The sequence below is a fragment of the Emydura macquarii genome, unplaced genomic scaffold (assembly GCF_026122565.2).
Source record: "Emydura macquarii macquarii isolate MOO-44397 ecotype Brisbane River unplaced genomic scaffold, CSIRO-AGI_Emac_v2 contig_1477, whole genome shotgun sequence".
NCBI lineage: Eukaryota > Metazoa > Chordata > Testudines > Chelidae > Emydura > Emydura macquarii.
In genome coordinates, this window is record NW_027131614.1 from 21,643,119 (window position 1) to 21,663,719 (window position 20,601).

The 20,601-nt window shown below is 38.0% G+C and overlaps 1 protein-coding gene across 1 annotated transcript in view; it reads left to right on the forward strand.

Annotated features, from left to right (window-relative positions):
• The window catches only part of ALKAL1 (ALK and LTK ligand 1), a 55,174-nt gene that overhangs the window by 27,292 nt on the left and 7,281 nt on the right, over positions 1 to 20,601 (forward strand). Inside the window, exons 2-3 of the mRNA XM_067553874.1 lie at positions 12,856 to 12,909; positions 19,582 to 19,662. Coding sequence (XP_067409975.1) covers positions 12,856 to 12,909; positions 19,582 to 19,662 — 135 coding nt within the window. The remainder of the gene's footprint in view (positions 1 to 12,855; positions 12,910 to 19,581; positions 19,663 to 20,601) is intronic.

The following is a 20,601-nucleotide window of genomic DNA, read 5'->3' on the forward strand; positions in this document are numbered from 1 at the left end:
AATAGGAGCATGAGTTTCAATTTCCAGTTTTATGAACATAGATAATCAGTAATTTTTAGATGCTGTCTACTGTGATATTAGCAACATTTTCCTTTTTTCAACACATTCTTAGATTAAAACTCTGAGGGAATAAAAATGACACTTGTGTCCTAAATGAAAGTGTTTTATAGATAACTTGAGTAATTCTTTTGATCTGTTTTTCTTTGATTAAATTTCAGTGAAAATGTTTGCCCTTTTCCCCCTTAACATATTAATCAGAGATGGTTATTTTTTTTCTTGAAAACTGAAGCATTTAAAGCAAATTTCCTTTTTATAAAATTAGCCATCAATGTTACATGTTTCCTTTGGCATTTTAAAATCTTATATTAAATAAAAATGTATTTAATCATGGAGGTTCTGCTGCAGTGAGGAAACGATCAGGAGAAAGAGATTAGTAACTGGAAAGTTGAAAAGATCACTTAGGCATAACTAGAATTAAATTTACCCTAGATTTGTTTGATAGTCTTGCATTAGGGAGGGAGAGAGGGTAGGTGAAGCTTTCACATGTGCAACTGAAAATATATTTCTGCTGCATAGCTAAAAGCCTACACAAGGCATTACTGACTCAGAATGAAGCATAGGCTGACAGGTGATAGGAGCAAAGTATTTGAGAAAATCTACAGTCAATTTATAGATTAACATGTATTGGTACCAATTCTGGCTGGAAGGTAAATTAACATAGATATTGTATGTAATTGTTCATATTGTAAACCAGATGACTATACAGAAATGACTTAATACAGTGGCAAGTTTCCAGAGGTGTTTGGAAAACATTGGGGGAAAGGTCCCAAATAGTTGAAGAAATCTTTAAGTCTTCAGGCAACTTTTACTTTCATTTGTACTGTGGGTAAATGTAATAGGATAGCTGGTGCTTAAATGAAATTAGACTCAGTCCTTCTGTTCCAGTCCAGGTACATCCTAGTTTGGTGTAATGAGAAGGATGGGGCTGCCCCTGAGAATTATAAATGAGAGTTCAGAAAGCTGAGAGGGGAGGCTAGAATCCTGAGAGAATTTAGAGGGAGAGCTTGAAACCCAGAGGCTAGAAAGGTAGAGAGTCCTGAGGGTGAAAAAAAGCTCAAAGGAAGAGCAGAGCTGGGCTGACAGCTTGAGCAAGGAGATGCACCTGAAGAAAGGAGAGGTGAGAGTTTTCTGGTGGAGCAGTGGAGTCAGATAGGGCTAGTGATAGTGGAAGGCAGGCAGGGGTTCGCATTCAAATTTCTCCAGGCCATAGAGCCATGACCAGTCAGGGCTGAAAGCTGGGGAATGATGGACACTAAGGGGGACCTTGATCTGCAAAGACTTCAGGTCTCCCCTTTCTCCTTATAACAAAAAGTCCACCAGTCATATCCCAGTGCCCATCTACCTAAAAGAGCTTGTCCTTTTAGCCTTTATTTACACTGGACACCAGCTACAAGTTGTGACAAACTAAATGTTCCTTTGTTACCTCTTAACATTTTAATTCGTACCCTTATTCCTTTTAACTTAAAATGGGCCTCCACAATGCTGCAAGGAACGGGAAAAAACCCTCCAAATGGCTTGCCAGTTTGGTCCAACAAGTAAAAATTCCTTCTTGATCCCAAAGAAGAAATGATTGGTCAGATCTGCAGTATCCTGGAAACACACCTCCACTTCAACTGTAGGGAGGGAGATTGGGGCAGTAACAGAGGCAAAATGGCCACCAGACGCCTTGCAGGGCTTTAAATGGTGGGTGGGGGTGTCTGAGAGCCAATCAACTTCCCTCAACACCCCGTGACTAGCCAATGAAAGGCAGAGAATCCCCTCCCCCAGGCATGTACCCTAGGTGCAATGTGAGGCACAGTGAGGACCTTGGCTCCAGCATGCTCAGGCTTGAGCTTTCCCTTTCCCTTCCCAGGAGCTGCCCATCTCACCTCTGGTCCAATCAAATTTCCTCATGCTGAGAGAGGGAGGGGCATTTTGTTTGTCTCACCACTTCTGAAGAATTCATGCAGAGATTATTGAAGAGATACTCTGGACTTTACTCAACCTTGCCTTGCACCTTATGTAGTTATTTACACTGGTGCAATGTAGGATGATACCATTCTGATTTGAAATGAGTAACTGTGAAACACAAAATTAAATGCAGTCAAAAAAAGTATTCACAGGCATACTTAAGTAACTTCTTAGATTAGATTCACTTTAATGCAGAGCACATCTGCTGGTTTCATCATTTATGCTGCTAGAGTGGCATACTGGGCCAAATTAATTTTTCATGTAACTCCATTGATTTCAGCAGATTTACTTCAGGGATGATTCTGGCACATAATTTTGTGAGTAAATGTACCCTTTCAGTATAACACTTTGTCCTATAATTATTCATCTACACTTGTAATGTTAACCTCTTTAGAGTTCCTGATTTGTTTTTAGCTGAACAGCAAGTCAAATGCCATATGAGAGAGCCACCCTTGTGTACTATTTTGTACATTATGTTTTTTTTAAAAAACACCTTAATGTGAGGAGAATGAATCTTGGAATATCTTGATATTACATTCATTTCATTTTGGCTGTTTTTGTTTGTAATTTGCCATGTGACTATTGCTAATAACCAATGGCATTTTTGTTTTAAAAAAAAGTTTTCCGCACAAACATCCTAAGTTATTTTTGTTGGTTGATTTCTCAGGGAAGTTTTAAGTGCTGGAATTTGGACAGCACTAGAGGTTATAATGTCACAAAGACAGGATTACAACTTCGTTGCATGGACAACAAAGTCAGAAAGCTGGCTTGTAACAGAAGGAGCTATTTTAGTGCAATTTTCCTCACAGGTAGCAGTAATAAAAATGGAAAAGTGAAATGCAGGTAAAGTCAGTTGCATTTTCCTCGGCTATTCTCTTCTAGTTTTCCTGAGTATGAAAGCTAGTGCTGAGGGACTAATTTCTCTAAAAACGTCAACAAACCTCGTGTGTCCTCTGCTTGCATGAGGGAAGGGAGCCAAACATTGCAAATGTGGGCTTGGGAAGGCACTGAAATAGGGAAAGCCAGCTTCATTGGCAGAGACCAGACCTTAAGTATGCTCTTAAAGGGAACTGGTTAGAGAATAGCAGTGCAGAGGTAAAGGGCCTCCTAATGGAAGCTCCTCCCCTGCAAGTTAAAGGACTGAAGTCCCAGCCTCTTGGACAGGAGGGCATACCCCAACTTTCTTGCCCCCTCCAACAGAAAAACAAAGAGGAAACTCCAGAAATCAAAATTCTAGGACTTTGAACTCTACTATGGGGCATGATGGTAAGTGTAATTTCTCACCCAAAATGGGTGCATGTGCATGCTGCAAAAAGCAGCGCTCGTGCTCCTCTCTTTCTGGGAGACTGAAGAGAGTCTTCTTCAAGGAACTTATTTAATGTTAGAGAGGGAAGAATTCTATGTGCCTGGGGCCAACAGCTTGGTATGTTATCAGACACTTAGAGTTGTAAAACATATCCACAAGAAGCTGAATAATGGATGATCTTTTTCATAAAGGAGACATGCTTTAACAGGATGCTATTTATGAAATAAACGCGGGGTATGGCACACTCAGAGGAAGTGTCATTTGGGGCATTTCAAGCTTAAGCTCATGTGATTATTGTGCAGTTCTAGTCAAATATTTTTGTATTGCATCCTAGATCATTAGTAACAAATTGAACTAGTTAATTCAGAAACCAGCCATAGTTAGGTAACTGAGAAAAAGGCTAAACAAAGCAAGTAACTCTTTTAAGAATGATGGGTATAGTGTCCCCTTCTGCATAAATATTGTGAGAGTTTGAATATTCTCTACACATAGAGTAAAAATACTAACTAGAGATTTGTTGCACAGCAAATAAATCCAAGAAGTTGGTGATCTCTCCATAGACAGGGCCACCACATGGAGAGGGGGGGAAAGGTTAAACTTTACTGGGGCCCAGAGGCCCTGGGGGCCCAGCCCATTACCATGAAGAAAAAAATTTTCATGGCTCATGAGATTGTATGTATGGGATGAGGGATTGTGGCATGTGTGTGGGAGGGAGCCCATGTTACAAATTTGTACTGGGCCTGAAAAAATTATGCTTGGGCCCTGTCCATAGATATTGCATATGTAGAAAAGGAAATTAAATTAGTCAAATCCTTCATTGTGAATTAGTCATTGTGCTTGATTCATAACTTTCATCCCCAAAAACAGACTTTTATTTGGAGAGCTGGAGGTGTGGCCTTTACTTGGTGCATTAAATTAACAGTTCAGTTAGCTCATTTAGCAGAGAGGAATGATATTCATGAGCATGTCTGGCATATTCCATTCAATAGAGGGTGGTGGGATATAAATTCATGATATTCTATTGAGCAGACAACACCACCTGTGCCAAAATGAGTAGTGTTTTTTGTTTTGTTTTGTTATTGATTTATTTAGAACTGTGTACTAAAATGAAACTAGCCAATCCCTTTTCACTTGGGGTGTCCCAAGTAATAGACCACCTTACAAAGTGATAAAACATTAGTTAACTTCTGTAAATTTTCATTACACCACAATGCAGTGCATTGTCAGTTTTGAATTTAAAACAGATTTGTACTACTCCTGGGAAGGATAGCTTCTCTGGGTGTTTCTTTATCCCTGCTGAGCATTGAATTATTTCCCATTTATGCCCCATAAAACATAATACACATACCAAACCTGTAAAATAAGTATCTTCAGTTAATGAGATTTGTGCATGTTTCTTAACAAGATATATACAGTGCCCCCTCTTAGACAAAAATAGATATTTCACTTAGGGTATGTCTACACTGCGGAGTGAAGTTGATTTATTTTAAATCGACTTTCACCTGCCAAATTTTAGAAGTCGCAGGAGTGTGATCACACCACGCTCATTGTGTCGGGATCTTGCATCTCCACTAGCCACGCTTCGGTTGACAATTAAAGCAGTGCACTGTGGGTATCCATCTCACAGTGCAACTAGAGGCAGAGGCTTTTGGGAAGGTTGTCGTCCTCCCAAGATGCAACATGCTTCCTCCCCCTCCCTTCTTGTTCCAAACAAACGGCAATTGCTTTTTCACGCTGTTTTTCTCTGCCAGGAGCACATTGTTGCCGGAGAAGCATGGAGCTCCCTCAGCTCTGCACTATCATTGTGAGCATCATAAATACCCCTCGATTTATCCTGCAGTATTTTCAAGGGCAATACAGGAGCCACACAGTGTGGAAAATTGTGATGTTACTGAGGCCATCAGGCTACAAGCCATAGAACAAAACAATTTCCGTTTGCTGCAGGCTGTCACATACGATCTGCAGTCAATGGAGTGCCAGTTCTGGTTCTGAGAAACAAGCATAGACTGGTGGGATTGCATCGTTATGAAGGTGTGGGATGATGAGCAGTGGCTGCAGAACTTTCATATGCGAAAGGCCACTTTCCTTGAACTTTGCACGGAGCTGTCCCCAGCCCCGAAGTGCATGAATACTCGCTTGAGACCTGCTCTGACAGTAGAGAAGTGAGTGGCCATCACTCTGTGGAAGCTGGCAACCCCAGACTGCTACCAGTCAGTTGGGAATCAATTCGGAGTCGGTAAATCCACTGTGGGAGTTGCTGTGATGCAAGTGTGCAGGGCCAATAATAGACTTCTGCTACGAAGGGTAGTGACTTTGGGAAATGTGCAGGACATAGTGGACGGGTTTTCCGTAATAGGGTTCCCAAACTGTGGGGTGGGAGGGCGATAGATAGCACGTATATCTCTATCTTAGTAACGGACCACCTTACCACAGAGTACATAAACCAGAAGGGATACTTCTCAATGGTGTTACAGGCCCTTGTGGATCACAAGGAACGTTTCACCGACATCAGTGTGGGGAATCAATCAGGATGATGGAATCGATGTATTTACCAGGTGTGTAGGGGAGAGGAAGGAAGGGCAGGAAATGTACCAAGTTAACTATGCATTTATTAGTTGCAACAAGGTTTTAGATTGTGATTATCTGGAGAAAGAAAGAAACTCAAAAAATAGAACAAAGGCTGAAATAGATTTGAGAGGCAACATGGATGGATTGATTTACAAGTATTTAACTAGACAACTGAGATGAATATTTCCTCATCTGGCAGCCATTATTTTGGGTTGGTTCAAGGAGCTCGATACCTGCATGTACATTTGCTTCAGGAAGAGGATTTCAGCCTATTTACATAGTGGGACCCTGAGCAACATGATTCCCCAGAATGAACTAGACCCATACATTATCATTAAACAAAGTTAAAACTGTGACATTGTACAATGAGGGCACAATGCACCTGGTGTGTAAATATAATTTCTCAGTAACAAACCCAAAATACAATCCCATCAACAGTCTGCAAGGAATGCAACAGTGTGCACAGAGGTCTATCCTAGAGTTGCAAGATACGAATACTGCCTGAATAAGTTGTAGATCAATCTGCTAGGCAAACTAAGGCATTCCATACCTCCATAGCCATGGAGTTAAATGAAAAGATGACCGTTCCCACAATGGATGATACCCTGCCAGAACTTTCCTGGCCAGAATATGATGTCAGAAATGGGTTTTGGCATATATGGCTAGATAGAGTCTATTAAGAACTGGACTATGCACAGGGCTGGTGCTAGATCAAATGGTGTCCCAGGTGAGGAGCATCTTTGGCAACTCCCCAAACTTTTGTTAAACTTTTGAATACCTTATTTTTTATTGCATTTGTAGCTCATTTCAGAACTTTGAGTACAATTTGCATGCATGATTTATCCATATCACATAAGAAGATAAATTTGCATACTATGGTCTGTAAATCTTTATTTATTCATATCACATATAAGCAAATTTAAAAAATAAATTTCTTTAAGCTTATAGAAACTTTTTAATTTTAAGAATAACTGAAATTAACTAACATCAAGAAATTGAACTGTGCACCAGCATTGGGTGGAGCAGTATTAAATAGTATTACAATAAATGACAGCCTTAGAAAATCTGGAAGGTTCCACAAGATTCTACAAAGGTCCAGAACATTCTAGGAGGTTACTGAAAAGTGAATCCACATACAGAATACTTGAAACATTTTAGTACAAACGTTCTATTTTCTTTTTTGTCACTAACAACAAAAACAGTACCCAGAGGCTGGTGCCCCCCAAGACCAGCACCCCAGGTGGCTACCTGTGTCATCTGCCCCTAATCTGTCCCTGACTATGCATTTCCCTATGGTCATTGCCAGAGAGTCTGCAGGATTTCCAAAATAATGGCGTAGGAAATATTCCTCTAAATTGTCACAATGAATGATCTGGCTAATTAACTTTCATTGGCAATATTTTGTTGTTGCTTTTAGCATTGTAACATTTCCTATTTACATACATTTGTTTAAACTTGGCATGGCATCATCTACATAATCTCAAAATAACTTTGTTTCATCTTGGCATTGCAATATTGTCTTAATCAGCTGTCTCTGAGCTCTTTAGACACTATGGGCTAGTTTTGGTGAGGAAAAGCCCATCCAAATGAATGGGGAATTTCTGCTGTGATTGCTACTGAATTTTCCTATTTGGCATGTTCTAGTATTTTTCAAATCAGAATATCTTCTTAACCATTTTAAAGTTTTATTCCTAAACTACAAACAAGCTCAGTCCCCTTTAAGGATAAGAACTTTATAAAATCTTTTATGTACATCGCTCCCCCCCTCTCCCCCCCCCCCCCGTTTAGCTAAACAGTAGCAATAACAAATACAACATAATAAACAGTATCATGAACATATATGCCAAAATGTGATTTGAGATGACTGAGCATCAAGATCTATAGTGGGAGAGCCAGAATCTCATCTCTAGCTGCAATACTGGTGCCAGGAAAATACACAAAAAGAGTTTACATAGAACTTAAAATACCATAGTTGGAAAAAAATTTAAAATCCAAATAAGTCCAGAGCTGACTTGTAAACATTTGGTTCTTTTTTATGGCAGATATGCTTAAATTTGTATTTTTGTAAGATTACCATTCACAGAGGAGTAAGTAGGGACAATGCTAAATATTTCAATTGAAGGATTCAAAGATAGAAGTGATGATTCTGGAAATTTGGGTAAAATCCATAAAAAAGTATGTTCTTTTTTAGGCAAGGTAGGTGTATCCATTGACTCCTGACAAGTTGTCATTGCCGCTCTCAGTCATGGAAAGTTTGGGTGCCTTTAAACTAGACTAATAAAAAAAATACTACTAATACACTTGTGCAGGATCTTTTCCAAAGTGTTCCTGAGGCCAAGTCTACACTTACCTTCAAATTCGGCGGCAGTCGACGGGAGTTACGCAAGTAGCTTGCGTAACTCCCGTCAACTTTATAGCTCCTCTTCTACACAGTGTCTCCACTGCGCTGCACCACTTGAGGGGGGTGGTTTTAATGTGTCAACTTCCAGGTCGATTGAGATCGAGCTGATGGCAGCGAATTGTCAGTGAATTGTCAGTGAAGATGTATCCTTAGTAATGGAGTTCATTTGGCTTCACTAAAACCACTTCCTCAGGCATTGCTCCTGAGAAATGGGGAAATCGGATGACTCAGGATAGTTGTACATGAAAGCGTTTGGTTATAAGATCAGAGTGGAATACCCCTTGCTTTCTGTTTGAATAATAATTTATTGAAAACCATTTGCACAATATTTGCAAAAGTAAATGCTGTACATTAACAATCATAGAGGCTTGTACAGTATGATGTTACATCTGGATTGCACAGTGTAATGTTCTATAACCCAGACCTCAGAATGCAGAAAGTGAACATGGAGTCGATTGTTTTGTTGTAGGAAGAGAATCATGGAATACAGTATAACACAAAAGAAAAAACCTGTCTGGAAAGCTTGAAGAATCCTGTGTCCTACACACATATTTTAACTGTAGACAGTCTGAAATACTGGAGGTTATTACACTTGGGATGTAATTCCAAAATTAAAGAATTCTCAGCTAGGTGCTGAATATAGTTAAAAGTGGCAAAATCATTTACATTCTAAGTTTCTGTTTAATATGCTTATATATTTCTGAGCATTCAGCCACTGGGCAGTAATTTGCCTCGCATACTAGAAGGTGGATTTTTTCATTAGCTTTTTTTTTAAACATTTGAGGAAAATCCCTTCATTTGGTTACTTATGTGGCTCATTGCTGTAGTAAGTATCTGGGTACCTCAAAAACATTAAAATATTTATTCTCACAAAAGAAAGGTACCTGTCCTCATTTTACAGATGGGAAACGGAGGCACAGAAAGATTAAATAACTTGTCCAAGTCACACAGGAAGTCTGTAGTAGAGCTGGGAACTGGACTCTGTCTGGAATATTAGTCCAATGCCTCAACCTCAGCTATTATTTATTATCTATATTAAAGTAGTACCTAGAGGCCCAGCCAAACTCCAGGGTGCCATTATGCTAGGTACAGTTCAAATAGAGTAGAAAACAGTTCCTGACTCACAGGTGAGCTCACAGTCTAGCTAGACAAGACAAAGAGTAAGAAGGGGACAGAGGCAAAGCGACTCACTCAGTCATGCACAAAATCTGTGGGGTAGAGCTGGGGAAAAGTCTAACTCTCCTGAATCCCCATCTTGTACTTTAACCACAAAACCATCCTTCCTACTCCAGGAATCATAGCAGTCCTAGACCTGTTTTAGCACCATTACTTCAGCCTTTGTAATTTTCATGGCCATCGCCACCTGTGGAGAGGGAAAGGTGGGGCAGGATTTGCCCCATCATGCATGCTTAATTATCTAAAGGAGACTAGACATCCAAGATGAGAGCTCCCACTGGAACCAAGAAAGAAATCCCTGAGTAAAGAAGATTTCTTATGATTATTAATTGGGATTATATCAGGGATGGAATTCCTGTTTATATAATACAAATACATCTCATTACTATTCACTTGTAACATTGCCTAGCAATATAAGGGAGAAATGCAGGCTTATAAATCTATGCACAAGATGTTGTATCCTATATATTGTACATGAGAATGTGGCTTACTATCCTATACCCACATGTTTATAGTGTTTAAATAGCATTTTGATATTATTTGACCTCCCTATGCCACATTTTCTTCTTGTACAAAGAGTAAAATATATACACTGTTTTGTATATCACTCACCCATATAAACTGTCATTCACATCTTCCACATATGGGCTACTATTCTGCTGTATTTATGCTCATTGCATCTCCATAGTAAGCATAAGTTAAGCAAAACTTTGCAAATGCAGCTCATTTCTACTCCACTATGCTGTTTTCCCTTCATGAAATGAATATACATCTAAGGAATTTACCTTGCTACACCTTTAAGAGGTGATGGAGACCATGTGTAATGTTACTAACACTGCTAAAAAGAGCTGGTTAAAAGCCAGACTAAATTAGCACAGAGCCTTGTCTTGCAAATTTTACAGACTTTTGGAAGCTTCCTGTGTGTCAAGATTCTGCTCTGGCTTCTGTTGTTGGATCCATCATATACAATCTCTCAAACAAGGGCTTCCTTTAGTTTCATTTCATTTCATTTAAAGTCCTTTGGGAATAAGTCCTTCTTTTTTTTTGTAGTCCTTCTGTAAGTCCTGGTGGAATTTGTTGATCTTTAGTGTTGGGAATTTTGAAAACATTCCTGTTTTTAAAACTGAGAAGGCTCTACTAAAAAGATGGGAATTAACTCTATTAACAAAAGTACCATAGTGCTAGCTCTCATTGTTAGCTTCATAGTCTGGCCCAGCATCCTTAAAACTGAGAACTGCTGCAGAGTAAAAGTTACTGTTGCTTCTCTAGTGCTACCAGTTACTTCAGGTAGAGCTGCTGATGTTAGCAGGTGCAGCTGGGAAAATGCCACTAAAAATCTGAGACTATTCAGACTTTATATACAGATTAGTTTCAGCTGTGTTTGTGGCTTGCGTGTATGGTTATGTATGTGTGTGTAAGTGTGTTCACTTTCTGTGAATAGTCTAGTGAAGAAGTCAAAGGAGGATACACAGTTACATTATGACTGTAAGAGAAAGGGAAGCCAGACATTGCAGGGAGGAGACAGACATACACTCAATATCATTAAGCCACATTACAGCTCTTGACTCACTGAGTTTGGCATATTCAAATACACATTACTCAGCCTGTGTGAATTCTGCAGGGTCTTATGTAGGCTCATGGGAACATGACCCTGCACTATCCATTCACAGGGGCTAGCAGTGGAGAAACTGCTGCCGCTATGTTTGAAAGTTTAGTTTGCTCATGAAGAAGCAGAGGCACCAATCCTGCACACCTTGAGATACACCCCTTTTTATCTTCTGATGCCTTCAGAGAAGAGTTTTTGGCTTGCTCCTCTCCTGGGTATAAGTTTCACTTTCTGCCTTTCCCTAAAAGTTTCCTGGGATACAGGAATTTGGGGATCCTGCTTCCCCCAGCACTAAATGCTCTTTGGGTGGTTGGCAGGGCAGGAAGCATTTGTCCATAAAAGGGAAGCAGGGTTGGGGAAACACATTTGTTTAATGGTTAGACCTGTATTCTAGTCCACTTGTGGCATCCTATTCAAAACTTACAGGTGCACATTTTTGCTCAGAAGTGACTTTGCTTTTTCACATGCTGCACTGTGAGTAATTTTAAATCCCCTGAAATTTCATGAAAATAATCTCAGTGTGCTGAGGAAAGGGGGAGATTTCACAAGAAATGACGTGACCAGCAAATGAAATCTAGGTCAGATTAGGCTGGGATTTTCCAAGGCGCCTATGGGAGTTAGGTCTCCTAATCTATTGAATTTTAATGAGACTTGGGCATCTAATGTCCTTTGAAAATTGCAACCTTTTGTAATTGTCAAAGAAAACACTAAAACACTAAAAATACACTCCCTCCCCGTATTCTCTGTCCACGCCCCGCAAACAAAACCAAACCCTGCTCAGAGTCACCAACAATTTATTCTGGCAGATTGTCACCATCTTCCAGTGTAGGAAAAGGAGTTTGCTTTCTATCCTTAGTTGAATGGGAATTAATTCAGACCACAGCTGGATTCATTGTTGATAATAAAACAAAACTCAGGTAGAGCCATTGCCTATTGTTTGTCTGTGGGAACTGGGTAGAGAGCAGCATAAGAATACAGAGACTTTAAAATTATATAAACAAGAAGGAAACATCTTATAGTGCCTAGGCATGTTTAGTGACAAGTCCATAATGTTAACTGATAATAATGCTCCTGATTAGAAATATTAAAAGTTTTTTTAAATTGAACATACAATTAATTTGTCTCCTTACTAGCATGTATTTTGTGAGCCAAATGTTTACTATCTGATACAATGATATTTAAAGCGTAAATTGATTGATGCAGGAGTATAAGGAATGCATGATGGAGAAAGAGCAAGATCTAACTCTCACTGACATCAGTGGAAAAATCTTCATTTACTTGAATGAGAATTTAATCATGTCCTAGGTGCATTATGGAGTGTTTCCCCCTTCCTTTGAAACTGCAAGCTGTAGGTATTCTGAAGAACAAGATACTGTATTTGGCTTGTATCTGTCTAGTTTTTATATGGCCCCATTCAGTGTGGTACTTGTGTACTTACAGTCTAGCACAGCATTCCTGGGTTTAGATTATTGCCTTTCTAAAAAATATAGCCTATATCAACCACAATACATAGGTTTAATGCAGGAATTACTGAGGGAAATTCTATGTCCTATTTTATGCAGGAGATCATACTAGAAGATTGTAATGGTCCCTTCTGGCATTAATCTATCTGCCTATGAATTATTTGGAAAAAAAATGTGAAGCTCATTTAATAAACTATACCATATCTATTAAACTGGGAGTGCTTTTAATATAGGAGGTTGTTGTGTGCATGTACAGTGTATTTCTGTGCATATATTCTTAGTTTACTGTAATAAAAGTACTATCTGTATAATTTTTTTTTTTCAGAAATATTTCCAAGAGATTCCAATTTAAAAGACAAGTTCATAAAACACTTTACAGGTAAGGACAACTTTTTGCTTTAATTTATATACATGAGTATATTCTAAACAGGCATGAAAAACTAGTTACATAGCTAATATAATTCTTAAATATCTTGTTCTGAATTTAACATTTGTGAAATTAAATTAAGGCTGGAATTTTCAAAAAAAAGACTAATGGAGTTAGATTTAAATGAGACTTTGGCATTTAACCTCCTTTGAAAATCTAGACCGAAAATTACATTTAAAAAAAAAGTTTCAAGTATGCTAATATAACATATTTATGATTGCAAGCATATTATAAACATTGCTTGCTTTTTTCCCCACCATACAATTGCCTCTCTTGTTTACGATAGCCATATAAAATGAACAGCTTGCCAGTGCTATTGATGAGCTGAATATATCTATATATTGCAAAATATATATTCAGATTTCAAAGCATAGCAATAGATATATTCAGCTCATCAATAGCACTGGCATGTTAGCATGCTTGAAACTTTTTTTTAAAATGTAATTTTTGGTCTAGATTTTCAAAGGAGGTTAAATGCCAAAGTCTCATTTAAACCATTTGCAATCTGATATGAGGGATGTACATGAATGTAAATCACATCTGCTTTCTCTTGATGATAATATTTTGAAAAGTCACTTTGAGTTCATCTTTAATTTTACCCTATTCTGTCTTTGACCATAAAGTTCTGTCAGAACTATCTTATTGTTCTTATTTTCAACTTCATTAATATTATGGCTGTTTTGGGGTTATGTTTATTATTTATAGGTAGGCTCAGAAAGATTAAATTTTTATTGATTAAATGTTAAAAAACATCAATTTCACCGTACACACACAAACTGCTGACAAAATATTTCCATTGATAACTGAAATTTACAGAAAGGCAAAGTAGGGAAAATGCTGCCTGAGAACTTATTAGAATCAAAATCCAGTGATTTAGACCTTTGAATGTGGTTTATTATGAAATGACCAGCAAATGAATAGTAAAAAAGGTATGATTAGTTGATTTATAGGTATTTACTTTGTATATTGTGACACGTGATGTTGACAATTTGTGTTTTAACAGATTATAAAGTTTTAATGTTTTGAATTTCAGTATCTATTGTCATTAAATAACTATGACTCCCTCATAATTTTATGTAACTGTGAAAATTTAAATAAATACAAATCTTAAAAAAAAAAAGTAAACAATATTATCTGACAAAATTATAAAAAATAAAAATGGAATTCTGAAAGCTTATTTACAGGCAATCCTATGTCACTCAGCCTAAAAGTGAAGTGCCTCTATCTCTGTTCTTATCATGCTCAATCACACACAAGACCAGGAATCATGAGTAAATATAAAAGTTTATAAAGAGCAAAATTAAGTAGACATTTAGGAAACCAAAAAGGTTAAATTAATCAAATAAAAAATCATAAAATTAATTCATTGTTTCAAATGTATACATTTAAAATGGTTAAAATCAAACACTTGTTTCTAATTGAAAGCTAAGCTGAAGCCATCTCACTGTATGGTAGAATGCAGTTTCTTTTGAGACTGCATTCTGTAACCTCGGTGGAAGATACTGTACTTTCTGAATATAAACAGCAGTAAGAACTGCTGGATCAGAATGTTTCTGTCCCCTTCATTCCTGATTCCCATTTCCCTTCCCCCCTTCAAGAAATGTTCAGGAATGAAGGGGTAGGAGAATATCAGATGAGTGGTGATGGTGACAGACCTGTAGAGGTGTGCTTCTTAACATTATGGGGCAGAGGGGACTTAGGAACTAGAGAAATAGGAGGTTGGTGGGGCAATAGCAACCAAATGAAAAATGGAAGCAGTTGGAGAAAAGCCCCAGGCCTTTGGGGAGGAGGACGAGATGCAACTTAGAGGAGGGAAGAGAGGCAAAGAGGAGGCCAGAAAGGAGACACAGAAATGAGGAAGTCCAGGAAGGAAAGGTGGAGCAGAAGATTTGACCCCAGTTAGCAGAGGGATGAGATGCGGCTCCAGCCAAAGTGGAAGGTGACTCAACTAGGTGGTATAAAGGATACAGTGCAGGGGTCGAAGGAGGTAGAAGTGCAGCCAGCTGAACTGAGAATATGAAGAAAGGAAGGGGAAGAGCAGGAGAGAGAGACAAAGAGAAACACAATGAGATTCAAAGTTCTGTAGTTCCCAAGTGCCACTCGTGTGGCATAAAGAAATCCAGCTGTTAACTGTTCTTCTAGGTTTTTTCTGCCTGAAAAGAAAAATGTACATTCAACTGATAACCAAATCTCCTTTTACTAATTCTTCCTTAGTTTTCTTAAACTAATAACCCATATCTACCTCTTTGCTGAAATATTCAGTGGGATCAGATTACAATTTTACCCCTCCTGGATAGGGCCTGCTTCTAGTGGCTTCAACTTCCAATGTCCCTTGGGGTTGTTCAGGTGTTTTGGATACTACTGATGTTGAGAAGTGAGTTCTCTTGGTATATCAAGGGCACTCTTTGCCAAGAAAAGAGCTAATAAAAAAAAGGAAGGTAGGCCTGAATGAATGCATATACTGTAAACACAGTTACTTAAAACCAAGTGATTTTTTTAATTTATAAATAAAACAATAATTCTGAGATGCAAGAAGTTCCTTCTCTTCCCCTTTCCTTTTCCCTCTGTCTTTAACCTCTCTAAGCTTTCAGTCATTTCAAGCCTCCTAAATCACCTGGCTGGTTTAATAAAAAGGTTTTGTTTTATTTTATTCTGTTCCTCTATGCCAAAGTCCACCCTATTCCAATGGAAATCCATTTCCATCTGATAAAACGTCATCAGATTCTGAAGTTCTTCTACCAGTGGACTACAGGCAAGATTCAGCTGAATCTTCCCAAATCATTTAGCCTTTCCACCTGATGCTTCTATCTTTTCACATGCCTCTGTAGATTCACCTCTGACTTTTGTCTACATCATTGCAAGATACGTTTAAAAATAAAAATTAATTTTGAACATATTTTTACTGGATATTTCAAAATGTATTTAGAAGGAAAAGGCAAAGCTTCACATTGCTATCTGAGTGTTGTCTTCTTCATTAAGGGACAAATGTCCACAAATTTTCAAGCTAAGAACAGTTCAAGGGTCATTCTAGAGTTCTTGATTGGATTTATGCAAAGCTGCATCTGCATGGAATATGTTCTGCAACCTGAGGCCTTAGAAGCCAATAATAGCATGGCCTTGATCATATACACCTTTGTTAGTTCCTAACTCGTTTATTGCAATAGTCTACCTGGGCTTGAAAACACAAGCCCTGATAAAATTAAATGATGTGGAATGTAGTAGCACATCTCAGAAATACAAATTGGAACAAGCACATAGTCCTGCACTTCACTAGTCCCCTATAGAACAATGCATCAAATATAAGGTCTTGGTTCATATTTTTAAATGATGGGGTTCAGATTGCATAAATGATTGTCTCATCCTATGGAATCTCCTTCACTTTTGACTCTTCTCAGGAATGGCAGAATTGTCTACTTTGAGTAAAGTTTGTGTGTGAGGAGAGAAGGATATTTTATATATGCCTGGTCCGCAGTTTTAGAATTCACTCTAGAAGGAACTAAGAGTAACTGCAAACCTCACTACTGTCCAGTACAAATTACATAAACAAAAACAAAACTTAAAAACCACCACCACCAAAAGTCTTTGACTTTGCTTTCCTGAATAGCAGAGCCTAACACACCAATTTTATTTATTTTAAACCAACAACTAAAAAGACTCATAAGACTTCTTCTTTTGGGTAGGGGGGAAAAAAGGCACTTCACTGATGTTGGTCACATTGTTTATTTTTTTAACTTTAACTGCTCAGATACTGCAGTGGGTACACTGCAAGAATTTAGATAGAATAGAAATCGTACCTAAAACAGAGTACATTAGTCAAAAAGGATAGTGAAAAATATCTGTGAATACTACAGAACATATGACCGGGATACAGAAGTTAGAGATGGAAAAAAGACCTAAACAGGGCCCAATCCTGAAGCCCTTAATCATATGAATAGTCTTTTTCCATATGTGTAGCCCCACTGAAATCAGTAGCCCCACTTTACCACAGTAAGAATTCCTTGCATGAATAGGGAAAGCAGGATCAGTCATGTAGTTTATCCTTTTGTCAGTTCAGGATTACTCCCCATGGTATATCTTTTAGTGTTTTGTGATGTTCCCAATTTACATTTTCAGGGTCTCATGTGATGGGGCTACTTCCCTTGAAAGACCATTCCACAACTTTAGCAGATCTCACCATCAGTAAATTTGTCTTGAAATTTAGTCTAAATTTTCAGTATCTTAACTTCATCCCATTACTCCAAATTATACACCTTTTTGTATCACCCTAAATAACATGAGCCATTACACAGACATATATTCATTGTTAGTTTTAGGGCATCCTAAATTTATGAAGCGGTAGGAATGGGGAAAAAAAAACATTTTTCATAGTCCATATGATTCCAAGTTTAGAAAATTATTCTACAGATCAAATATGCCAAGAGATTATGCTCAGTTTAAATGTTGAATAAGTACTGTATGTAAGATTCTTGGACAATAAACACATAATCACGGTGAGTCAGAAAGCTATTCAACCTGAAAAGCCAAGTTCACACTTTGTGCTGTAGATCAGAAATAAAATTAACAACCTATTCATGGATGGCAAAGAGAAAAATTATATATCTTATGTACAGGAAAACAGAACTTCTTTAATTACAAAACTTGATCATATTCCATTCACCTCTCTTATAGATGTATATGCTCATTTGGAATGATATATTCTTGGATGAGCCTAATTACTTGTTTGCATAAAAAATGGCATCCACCTCCATCTTGGCACCTGTAAGTGATCTTTCTGTCATGATGGTCACCATTGTCAGCTGTAATAACGGGGGACTTTACTCTCATAGCTGTGTGCTTGAGTATGAACAGCTTCAGTGTTTCACCCAGGCTGAGGATCTGATATTGGTGTATAAGATATAGTACTCCTTATAGATAGGGACTTTTTTTTTGGTTTTATAGATATTTCATCTTTCATCCTTTGCCCCTAATGTATCCTAACCAGCCCATCTGTCAGATACCCATCATAAACTAATACAGTACCTTACAACAAATAGAACTTCGGTTGGTAGGGTATCTCATACACTCTCTTTTTGTAGGACAGATCATCCTTATTGTCTGTGTTCAAAGCTTCTGGAAGTCATTTAGTAATGAAGTGAACTTGACTCTTCTTGGCCCTTTCTGTCAGGCTTCCCAATGCATCTGTTGTCTGCTTGTAGCAAGTTACATTCATTTTTCATTCTATGGCCTGGTGGCTTGTTTTTCTTATTTAGTGCATTAGCAAAACTGGAAAATCTTTAAAAAATGTTAGATTATAGCAAAAATTTGTTCTGGGTCATGTGGGGTTTCATAGTGTCTATTTTTTCCTTCTAGATCTGTATCTCAGTTAGTCTGATCTGAGTTCCATGCAGTGAAAGTTGAATAGATGTTGTAGGTTTCACTGTTTATTTCTCTGAAAGTATTTTCCTAGAAGGCCAATGCATATCCTATCTCCTGTTGTGGGCCTGAGTAAAATATTTACAAGGCACTGTAGCTTCTCTCTGTTAAACAAAATAAAGGTTTAATTTAAAACCACAGATGTTCCCTTTAATACAATAAAAGTTAAAAACTTCAAAATTGATTGTTTCATTTAATGTGGGGAAAAATAATAGTTTTTCCAGGTACTCGTATCACCTTCATCTGACTTCCTGGGTTAGCTACTCTCCTTTTGAGCTATTTTGACTCCCTTCATGTAACTCTTGAGCCAAGTTCTGAAGTCCTCCTCGGTTTCTGCGTATTTGTGCCATGCAGACAGAAGACACTGACTATATGCCCAGACTAGGAAGCACAGCGTGGAACATGTCATGGATCCAACATAGCAGAGAAGCAAAACAGCTAAAACAAATCTTTAGATAAAATCAGAAAGTCTTCATGCAGCATCTAGAGCAAATTGAAGCTGTAGTCTAATTACTTTAGCTTTGCTGGAGTTGGGAACTTTATTTGTTTAAAATGCTGCTTCTTTAGAGATAAAAATTATAGCATCCAAGCAATTGAACTAGATAATATTTATTCCATCTGCGTTAGACTACTGTATATTGAGCTAAGTGGGCACTGTGATAGCCGCACAAATTTATTTTTTACTTTATCAGAAATTTTACTGTTATTTTTGGACTTCAAGACGAAAAGAGCTGCTTTGTTTTCAAAGGACTGTATTCCCAACACACAGACCATGATCATATTAGGGAAAGAAAGTTGAATATGATTTCATTACTATGAGTAAAAAGATAGCCTGTTAAATAGGAAAAAAAAGCAAATTAGGGAAAATGTAGTGATAAAATATATTGACTTTGGACTTTAAAATTTACTACCACCTCCACTCTAATTTATATGTAGATCCTCTTCTGTTATCTTTTGGTATCATAATCAGATTACAATGTAATTGTTTAAATTGTATTAACAGATTAAGCATAATTATATTAAGGCTGTAAAACATTACCAGTTGTGGGATGTCTCAGACTTGCTTCTTTCAACCTGTAATCTTAGGCGAACAGAGATATGTATCTGTAGCTTTTGTTTCATCCAGAAGAATGTTGTGAACCAGCTATCAAACAGTCTTGGAAAAACTGAAATATTTCCTTTTGTCATTAACTGCTGTTTGTTATCAAACAGGGCCAGTCTCATTCTCAGCTGAGTGTAGCAAGCATTTCCATCGACTCTATCACAACACAAGGGACTGTTCAACACCAGCTTGTAAGTAACAGATGAAATGATGTTGAACTCTAACAGTACTGTTTGTCCATTTATAAACATGCTTGCTTTTCCTCCTAAGGATATGTCTACACTATGAAAACTATGTCAACATATCTCTGCAGTATAGATGCAGCTGACACGAATAGAAAGGTTTGTCTGTTGGTGTGGAAGCACCATCTCTCCAAACAAAGTTAGCTATGTTGACGGAAGGCCTCTTCTGCTAACATAGCTATGTCTACACTTGGGGTTATGTTGGCATAGCTACACCAGTCATGGTGTGGTTTTTTCAAACCCCTAAAAAATGCAGCTATGCTGATATAACTTTTCAGTGTACACCAGCCCTAAATGTCCGCCATGCTAGGCCTGATCATAACCTTTGCTCAAAGAAGAGGTTTTTATTCCAATGTCAGATACACAGGGTCTGTTTTGTCTCTCACCTTCATCAGTTTTACACTATTGTAATTTCATTAACGTCAGTGGAGTTGCTCCTAAATGAGACTTGTGTAAGTGAGAAGAGAATCAGGTCTCTGGAGAATGGATACATTGTAGTAATAAAGTGCCAATTTTTTAGAAGAATTTTTTGTAATTACATCCACACTTTAAAGAATGCAAGCCAACGAACTTCCAATTTTCAATAGGTTTTTCCAAAATAAAATAATTCCAGCAAGAAAAGAATCATTGCTTGTACTATTGACAGATTACAGGCCCAGTCCTGCAGTCCTTACTGAGCTAAAACTCCCAATGGGAGTTCTATCTTCGAGTGATTGCTCATGTCCATTTCACTATAGGTGAGTGCACGCCACAGTGCACGGTTCCGGAACTTTTTTCCCCTTGGCAGCCCCCGTAGGGCCGGCTCTGGTGCCCCCTGGAGTGCCGTGCCCATGCCGCAGCACATGAGGCACTGCCGGCCCTACGCACCCTCAGTCTCTTCTTTCCGCC